At 35.6% G+C, this 10,317-nt stretch overlaps 1 protein-coding gene across 1 annotated transcript in view; it reads right to left on the bottom strand.

Moving 5' to 3' along the window:
* Window positions 1-4,942: 4,942 nt before the first annotated feature.
* IFT57 (intraflagellar transport 57) overlaps window positions 4,943-10,317 on the bottom strand; it is a 47,561-nt gene continuing 42,186 nt past the window's right edge. The window contains exons 7-11 of the mRNA XM_017672186.3: window positions 9,902-9,973; window positions 9,006-9,137; window positions 7,600-7,662; window positions 6,127-6,193; window positions 4,943-5,139 (exon numbers count right to left, since the gene is read on the bottom strand). Of these exons, the coding sequence (XP_017527675.1) occupies window positions 4,961-5,139; window positions 6,127-6,193; window positions 7,600-7,662; window positions 9,006-9,137; window positions 9,902-9,973 (513 nt within the window). The 3' untranslated portion in view covers window positions 4,943-4,960. The remainder of the gene's footprint in view (window positions 5,140-6,126; window positions 6,194-7,599; window positions 7,663-9,005; window positions 9,138-9,901; window positions 9,974-10,317) is intronic.

Here is a 10,317-nt window from a genome sequence, read left to right as displayed (position 1 = left end):
ATTTGTTTAACATTTCTCAAATTCACTGGTTGCAGAAACCTTTTTGTGCAAAACTCATGAAATGCTGACCTAGATAAATTAGAGGGAAGTAGAAAAAAATTCCTTAGAATTGTCAAAAAAGTGTTCCTACTTGGTCCTAAATGAATGATTGTAAAATTGTAAGATGTGTTCAGTGGGCCATATAATCTTATCGGGGAGGTGATATTATTTTAACAAGTTGATTCAGGGGAAGGCTAACTATTATATAGGGCTTATGATTTCTAAGAACCATCATATCTTAAGCTTTATATTTTGCAGTATTTTCAGATTTAGAGAAAAATTGCAAAAAACAAAAAACAAAACCAAAAACACAACAGCTTTGTCTTTCCCTGATTTCCAAAATGTTAAAAATTTACATTCTTTCATTTTCTTTCTCTCTATATATGTGAATATTACACACACACATACATATATACTTTTTTTTCCCTGACCCATGAGAGCAAGTTGCTAACATAATGCTCCTTTACCTCCAAATGTTTGTTATATATTGCTAGAAGCAGTGATAGCCAACACAGCCACAGTAAATATAAAAAAAATAACATTCATTTAATGCTACCGAGACAGGGACCATGGGATTAGGCAGAGTATGGTGAGGGCCTCCCGAGAAAAAGCAGAGCAAGATAATTACAGTCAGAACAATGTAGCAATGTGCAAAGAAGTCCAATTGAAACTCTGTGATAAGCATTATGCAAAGTCAGAGTCACACTAATTCTCTAGGGTAAAGATACCAGACTAGGAATATAGACATCTTCAGTGAGATCAGTTAAAACTCAAAAGGCCAGCAGCAACTTAGCCTGGAATGTTTGTTTGAGTGTTCTGCAGATAAAGAGAAGTGTCTCAGCATAACCCGTGACTTCACTGTAAAATTTACCTTAGCCTGCTAAAAGGCCCAGCTTATTTTAACCATACCTATGTCCTTTATTTCCTTCTCTGATCCTAACCAAGTAATCTGCAACCTAGGAAAAAGACTAATTTAGTAGGCAAGCCCAACTATAAACAGCCCAAGAAGTTAAGAAGTAAGATTCTTAACTTCAGCAAACAGGCAACAACCCAGTCCATCTTTGGGGCAGGGTAGGCAGTCTTAACTGACATGCTCCCAGAGGGAAACTACTACCTTGAGAAAGAATCAGAGCTGAAAATCTCCTGTTACTCAAGAATGAGCATTCTGGGGCCACTTATTAAGTCTGCACCCCTAACCCTTTACCCTCATTCCTGAAAATCCTCAACCACGCATAAAACCCCTAGACAATGAGCCAACGATGATGGACTCTCGTGTTTGTGAAGCTCATTCTTCGGCTTCGTGAACAAGAACCCCGGCATCACTACTCTCCAATCTTATTCAAATTTTACCTGTCTCAATGCCCTTCCCTAACAACAAAAATTTTTTTTCCCCTTGGCCTAGAATTTCAACTGCAATCACATTGCATTTAATTATGTCTCTTTAGTCTCCTTTAATTTGGAACATTTCCTCAGTTTTTCCTTTTTTTCACGATCTTACCATTTTTGAAGACTATAGGCCACTTTGTACAATGCCCCTTCATTGGATTTGTCTGATGTTTCCTCATGATTTGATGCAAGTCAGACATTTTCAGCAGGAACTGCATTGTTTGCCCTTTTCAGGAGACACATGTCTATTTGCTCCACTATTAGTGATGTTAACTTTTGATCACTTAACAATGGTTGTCTGCCAGGTTTCTCTACTGTAAAGTTTTCTTCTCTTCATGGACTATCTTACATATTTTGAGACTATGAAAAATAGTGTTTTTCATTAAACTTTCATCCACTACTAGGTTTAGCATGTGTCAACCTAAAGAGATAAACTGAGGTAAACTCAAAGTACCAGAAATTGAGCGTATCTGGAAATAGCAGAGGAATTGCAGCTCAGGAAACACACACGGTAGCAAGTTACAGGCAAGCCCACTGAGGGTTTGCAGTGGGCTGTATTTATGCACAGGAGTGCAAAGAGGGGGATGTCCAGCCAGAGGCCAAGCAGTAGGTTCACCGGTTCGAGGATAGGGTTTCTTGGCCTGCTCCTTCGTCAGGAGTACATCTGTCTTCTGTACATCAGGCATTTACAGGAAATCAGTCTCTCAATTCTTCAGTTCTCTTGTTATGAGGGCTCACATGTGAGCTTCTCCATTTCATATTCTCTGATTTCATTTTAGATTGAAATCCTTTCACACATCCCTTGATGATTCTTGCCTGAAACAATTACTACTGTGATAGTTGCCAGATGGTGATTTCCAAATGCTGTATTCCTTTTACATTAGCTGTCATTGTATTGTAAGGAAGACCTTTCTCTTCTCCTATTGATGAATTTATTTTGTCAACTTTACAAATAAAATAGCCAGTTATTTTACTAGCAAAATGAATTTATTCTGGAATGGCAGAGGAATTGCAACTGGGGACACACAAGCTATAGGGAACCATAGGAAAGCCTGAAGAGACAAAGAGGTCAGCTTTTATTAGGTTTTAGGAGGAAATTGGGGAGGGTTGTTTAAACAAAAGCTCATTAGAGAACAAGAGTTCAAGGTTGTGGTGGTTTCTCACTGGGTTAGTGAACTGTTGCTGGGCCACAGAGGGATCTTCTTTCTTTTTCTTAAAAGCAGAATATAGCATTCCTATGTGAAAATCGCACCCCACCCCCCTTGTCAAGGTAATTCTTACCTTCCTCCTCCTGCTGCTTACGCATGCTGCAAGAAGTGTCAGTGCGTGAGAGCTCCCCCTTCAGGGCTTCCTGACCCCATTTCAAATGAGGTTTCCTTTATTTGTTTCCACAGTTTCTATCTGTATAGACTCTTGGTTTCTAGTCTTACTCAGTGGGTTATAATTCATTACTATAACTGTTTTATTTTTATGCTGTTATTCCAGATGGGCTGGTGGGATACCCCACAATCTGTGTTCTTTAGCCATTTTCCCATCATTCTTTGAGCATTTCCTCACGTTCTGGCAGAACAAGGTATTCCAGGCTCATCATCTGCTTCCCCTGTCCCAGCTGAGGAAAGCAGTCATTTTTCTAAGAAGCCTATTTATTTTTTAAGTAGAAAATTTAGAAAACAAGATCTATGTGCAAGGTATTCTTATTGTTACTGGGCTGTCACTGCTTGCAGGTCCTTTCAAAGGACAGAACTAGTAAATACATATATATATGTTTATTTCTGTATCTATAAATATTTATATATTTCTATTAATCTATATGTATGAAAAAGCCATGAGTTCATTCTGATGCTTCCAATTCCAATCCAATACCACAAGAAAAAAAATCCCATCATTTATAATTACTATCTTGAAACTCAAAATTTACAGACTTGAAGTCATTAAATTTGCAATGGTGCGGCACAGGAGCTTCGAGATATTCTGGAACTGCATAATGCTAGTCATTGAGTCTTTCACTTACTAACTCACACTCTAAGGCTAGTTACTGGGCTAGGAATATGGAAAAGAAAAAGACTCTCCCTGTCCTCAATCAGCTCAATCTATTGGAGGATAGAAGGGAAAAAAAAAGTTACAATGGAGTACAATAAATTCTGCGTTAGAGATATTCAGTTTTCTATGGGAACAGAGGGGAGGGATATCCAGCCCAATCTGAGTAAACTGGATTATTTCAGAGAAGGAAGTAAAAAATAGGTGACTCACAGTACTGACGGGAAGAGTTCCTAGATTATTATGTGTTGGAATAAAAAGAGTGCACCTCACTTCTGAGCAAAGTTATTTATTTGCCGTTATATTGAATACCAACTTTTTGAGTAACGGAGTACTTTATACAGACTGATTTTCTTTAATCTGAACTTGAACTAGAGAGATTACAAAGGAAAGAAAAAGATTGGTGTGTGTGCATGTTAGGGTACATATCTTGAAAAAAAAAGGCTAAGAAAAAAGGGGGGGGACAAAATTTTAGAATATAAAATGAGAAAGGAATTTTATTGTTTTTTTGTTGTTCTATACATAGATAGTATTCTTACCAAAATTTTCACTTGAGTTTTTTCTTTTTAAAAGTAAATGTGGGCTACCTTCTGGTTTGTGTTCTCCTTACCAGTTTCCCCCAGTTCCAAGTCTGGTCACTTAGAACTTAATCACTTAATATTATTTATTTCCCCAATTTAGAAATCTCAGACTAGAAAGTTAGTTGTTCAGTAAAATGTGTAAGTAAAGCTCACCAGTACCAGGAGGTTAGTCTTCATATGAATTAACATTTTTCCTTCTGGTACAAGATGATTCCTTAATATAGTATTACATATCATGGGAAAAAGCAGAACTGAGACACGTATATACCTTTTTGCCACTCTAGGAGCTGAGTGAAAGTGACAAGTATTTATTTATTAGGTGGCCTTAGATCAAAGAAGATATAAAATCATTTGCATGAAATACTCATGATTAATAATCAACTTCAAATGTTAATAGGGACACTGAAATTTCTTCTTACGCTTTTTAAAATGTAATTTTAGGTAACCATAAACCTGAGGCAAGGGTCCTTAGGGTTCTTAGACTCCCCACTCCTCAACCACAGTTAGCTGTTTCTGGGCATGGAAGCCCTGTGGCCAGTGCACAGGCGGACCAGAATGAAAGGACTTGGGTCAGAGAGGTCCTTGTGGTGACAGCAGCAGCGACTACAGAAAGCATCGGTCATATACACTGGCTTCCCAAGGCACAGAAAGAAAAGCGAGCCATCAGGTGGGAGCTTTAACATATGTAATGATTAGGGCAAGTTCCTTCTAAAGTTAGAATTTTTAATTATTTTATTAAATATTACATTCAATTAAAGGCTTTTAACCACCCATAATACAATACGTGTGAATATATATGTAAAAAATACCCATAGAACATGCTTTAAGAGGTATAATTATGTTTTGAAATCTATGAAACATGAAATACAATTTGATATAAAAAACCAACTAATCAGAAGCCCAAAAAACAGTATGCTTTAATAAGAGCCTATTACAGATTCTGGAATGACTGTTGCATGCATGTCTCTAGTCATGTTGGACTTCTCCTTCAGTTTTGACTGGAGTAATGTGTGTTCCACAACACCAATTCTAATGTCCATCTGAACAGTTTCTTGCTTCAGCTTTGTTAAGCTCTGTTTAATCTTCACCAAAGGAGCTGCAGAATGAAAATGACATGGAATAAAAATGTTCATTTGGAGTACCAGTATATTACAGAGTTGTATGACATTTTCTTCACTTTGTTTTAAGCCAAAAATAGGGTTAAAACACAGCCAGCAACTTACTGACATTCATACAGTTTTGCTGTGACATTTTAAACACCTGAGATTTTTAGGATGGGAAATGATGCAGCATCTGATGTACTGAGGCTGAACTCCCTTCCTTTCTAGGGGAAGAATTGCTAAAAGGGTGTTTCAGGGTTGGCTTCAGTATTTTTTTAGGGACTAGTACGTTTGTCTGAAGAAAAACAGGATACAATGGGAGAAAAAGGGGAGAAAGAACTCCCTTTGAGATACAGAAAATAGGCTTGTTCAAACACTCGAAAACTCCCTCTCTAACCCCCTTCTTGAGAGATAGCTCAGTATGTACCATCAGAACTCTAGAAAATCTTCCTAGGGCATAGAAGGGCCTTAGGCAATCACCACTGGGTCATGTCAAAGTAACTTGCTCACAATGGAAGATGATTATTGGAGGATTATTTGACCCCTGTCATCAGGTCTACTGGGGACAAGGCAAAAAAAAACAAAGGTCATCACATTACTGCCTCTGTGGCATTGGGGCATGCACTTAAGTGTTCTTTTGCACATAAAATCAAATAATGATGCTCACTTGATGAAAACAGAACAAAAGATTTTCTTTAAATTGGCATAACAGTGCATATTTAAATATTTCCCACTCTATCTCTGAATTAATACAGTTTGAGTTTTAAAAAATCCTATATGAGAGTTAAAAACTTAGGACCTTCTTCTCAGCTGATTTATAAGAAAAACAGTACAGTGATTCTTAGACATCATTTTTGCCCCATGTAACTCTCCTAGAATTCATTTTAAAAAGCAGACTCCTGACTTATCATACCATTTTGTTAGTTTTTTGAAAAAATATTCTTTTCTTACTCATTTTCTCCTTTAACTGTGTGTATACCTACCACCATCAGTCATACTGCTGCCTTTTTCTTCCATTTCTTGTTTCACCTTCTCTAGTTCTTCTGTAACCTTCAATTGAAAAGAATTTTTATGGGCACTGAATTTTAATAAAGTTTCAAAAATTTTAAGTGATGTAATAATAAAATCAGTTTAGATATGATATATACATGAAGGGATATAAAGATATTAGAAGAATATAAAGATATTCTGGACACAATTTGAATAACAAGATTTTAAAGCACGAGTTATGCAAAGCTTTTTGTCTTCTCAGAATGCTCCTAATGTCAAATGTTATCAAATTACTTTCTCATTAACTTTCTCAGGTTGTAACATGATAGGATAAAATGATCTAAGTTGTTGTTTTAGGCATCAGGAGCTCAAACCTTGAAGTTATCCCATAGCATCTACCAGGCATACAACTAAATCCCAAACTAGCATGCAAATAGACAGAAAATAAAACATTTTTCATATTATCTAGAACTAAGGTGTAATTATTGTAACTTAGTGGGTTTTATTTTTATCATACTGCTGAGTAAAAACTTCCTTGGGAATAAAGTGCTCATCCAAGTAAAGCAAATTAATTTTTTTCAGGCACCTGCAATGTTACAACTGGGGATAACTACTTACTCCAATAGAACTAAATGGTTCCCTGAACTCTCTTCAACTGTTAATTTGCCTCACATAAGTGAACACTTTACTTCTACATAACGTTTTATTTGCCTAGAGGCACCACTGAATAGAGTCTAAATATTTCTAAAGTTATATTTTTAGTATTTTAAAATTACTCCTCAAGTAATCTCTACAAAAGAAGCTTAATTATATTACATAGAAAAATTTGGACAATTACACTGGACTGTAACCAAAGATAATCTTGGATTTTAGTCCTGCATTGGCTATTGACCTTCTTGTTACCTTTTTTTTTTTCCTTCTCAGTTTTTCAGTGAAACATGGGAATGTGTATTAGGTCTTGCCTTTTTTGCAAGATGATGAAAATAAATACAACAATATATGTAAATATTCCAGAAGTTTTCCAGAAGAATGGGTTACAAGTCATTCCCAATTTATGGGCAGAGGATCATGCAAGTTATCAACAAAGATCACTCAAAACAAATCTTATATTTTACAGACTAACATTAAAATCTGTTATGGACATTTAAGCCAGTGCTTTATGTATTCCTCTATACATTAATTATAATTGTTATTATGTTTTTAAAAAGATTAAGGAAGGTTATATAAATATGCTAGTATTATCAGCAGGTTTTATGTTGAATTTAATAAAACAACATCAGGCATTTTATGGAAACAAGTAGTATATAAATACATAATTGATTTATTGATAAGAAGAGTAAGGATTTTCTCCTAAAGAAAATGATTTAAAGCAATTACTGAAATAAACAACCCATGATTGTAGCAATGGCTCTGTACAGCCAGGGCTAAGCTGACAGGTGAGAAGATGGCAGGAAAACACAGCGTACCTCAGACAGGAGTCTGGTCCTTTCAGTTACTTCGCCATTTCCCTGCTGGTATCGCTCCCTTGCCTGAGGAGAAAACATTTTGTTTAACGACAAATTCAAAACAGATGTAATTCACTTAAATATGACTTTTTTGTGTTTATAATTCCTGTGTATCATTTTATGATAACCCCCTCCTCACTGGTGAATACATTTGTGAAAGTGACATTTAGCTGTAGCTATTTTATGTCCCTAATAGGCACCATGTATTTAACTAAAGCACTATAAAATGATGAACTACCTTAACCTTCATATACTGAAGGCATGGACATGATTCACAATAAAAACTGTTCTCAGTCATTCCTAAACAGTTTAGGAGAGTGGCTCTTGGTCAATCTGATTTTCATGCTCTGCAGAGAAAACCAATTCGAAAAAAATCAATCATAATACAGCATCAGGATCAGCAATTAATAAGGATTAGCAAATGGTATGAGAGTATAGAGTATGTTCTTAGGTACTAATCTAAATCATTTAATATCATTATTTGAAAGATACACAGTGGCTTTAACCAGAGACTTTTACAACTTTTAAAAAGTAAAACATCCACAAATAGAGGTGTATATGAGGGAATAATTAATTGAACATATAATAAAAAAGTGAAGATTATTTTGCTTTGGTCTTTGAGAACTTCTGAAACTACAGAAGCATCTCAGGTTTATTTCCATTTCTTGCCTTTCTAACCTGGTCTGCCAGAAAAAAAAACAAAATAAGGCCTTCATCTGACATTGCAAGTGTTCCTACTAGGCTTCCTCAACATAAAGCAAGAAGGGGCATAAATCCCATAAAGCAAATCCTTTAGATCCCTTCTGAGGGACAAAGAACTGCTGCTTTCAAAGGCGGAAGGTTTTATTTTATTTTATGGTTGAAATTCTAAAACTTTGAATGGATTAAAAAATATGCTCATTTAATTAATTAAACTGCTTGTCTTTGAACGTGTCTTGCTTTCATATTCCTCATTATGTGGTTGTAAGCCATTATGGCAAGGATGTCTTTTCCCTCTGACACATGTAAATGCATACTATTCTTCCTCCTACTCATATGGTAAATTAACAGCAGACTTAGAAAGAAAACCAGGTGTCCTGACACTCTGTTCCTATTCTAAGATACATTCCTCAACAATATATACCTTCATTTATTTAAATCAAATGAAGATATACACTTAAAGACTTCAGGAGATAATTCCTACCACATGTAAATGGAGATGGTAAGTTCTATTGCCTCTCTTGGCTTCATCAAGTGGGCAGAGAATCAGTGTGTTGCTATTTAAATATAAAAAATATTTCATGATTCTCAAAGGAAAGGTGCTATGTCAAGTTTAGGGATTAGGTTCATTAACTAGAATAAATCCCTGGATATCATTCTTAAGTTACCTCACTCAGCTGGGCTTGAGCTGTACGATATTCTTGAACCAAATGCTCAAGCTGATTGTTGATGTATTTTTCTCGGCTGCCGATCTTTTCCAGAGTCCTACTAATTTCATTATGGAGTTTGTCCAAAAATCCCTAGAAATTCCATGGAATTTTAGTAGGTATAAGAATTCACAAACATATTTTTCAAAAATAGTTCACACGGGGTTAAATGTCTGTCAGTTCATCCCACAACTTCTCAACTACTTGTGAAAAGGCAGTTTGAAATTTTAGCAAAAGAAGTCTGTAATGAGAAATATTTCAGTACACTTTGCAGAATGTTAAAATAAAAAAGCACCTGGTAGTGTTAGTCAAGTCATTTGTCCTTATGTATATCTAAAATATATGTGAGTAGAATTTGCTTTATATAAAGTTCACAAGGTAGGTAAAGGAATAATAACATCATGAATCTCTTGTAGAACAATTCAAAGATGACTGGAATATTCTAGCTGGAAGTAGAAGATTAAATTTATAGCTTTAGCCTGGGACCCATAACTTCTCATTCCAACTTTGCTCTTTTGTGATGTCTTCCCTTATTTCTGGCAGGGCAGCAAGCCTGGTGAAGCTGCAGGTTCTAGGCATCATTCTAGGCATCACTGGCCTAGTGCTCTGTTATTCCCTGGGGTTCAGAGAGGAAAAAAGTTCCTATATGGAATGTAATAGATATTAATTCTACTGCTTTTATATAAAGTAACCTTTTCGTTTAGTTGGCATTAGGGCTATAGAAATGTAATAGGATACATTCAATCAGTAAGGTCCTCAAAGGCATGGACTGTGTGTCTTTTTCTTCCATGTTCTCCCGTGGCAGGTATTCCACAGATGAGGCAATGTATATTGATCATCTGAAGTAATCCACATACCTTGGTCTCCTTTAGAGCAGATTCAATTCCACTTTTGTGCTGGTGCATTTGGTCAACATGGATTCTCCAATCCTACAGGCATAAGAGCACACAGGAGCAAGTAAAAGTTGCTACATTTCCTTCTTTCCTATAATTTTTTGAAGTTGTATCCTTTATTTTAATTACTTTGGTTGCTATTCTATTTCAGGTGGGAAAGTCCTATATATACCTTACAATCAGATTATAAAGAAATATGTGTACAGTACTTTAGGATAAAAGGTTCTAAACAAATGTAAATTATTTTATGTGTTCATAGAGTGGTGTCTGACAATTTGAATATAAATTATTCCTGCACTGCTGGTGGTTCATATTTATGAGTACCCATCAAAATAAAAAAAAATTCTAATTACTAGGAAAGAAATACTTGTTTAAGCATT

Source organism: Manis javanica, chromosome 3 (assembly GCF_040802235.1).
Source record: "Manis javanica isolate MJ-LG chromosome 3, MJ_LKY, whole genome shotgun sequence".
Classification (NCBI taxonomy): domain Eukaryota; kingdom Metazoa; phylum Chordata; class Mammalia; order Pholidota; family Manidae; genus Manis; species Manis javanica.
The sequence above is the reverse complement of the archived record's forward strand: the minus strand, read 5'-3'. Positions and strand labels throughout refer to the sequence as shown.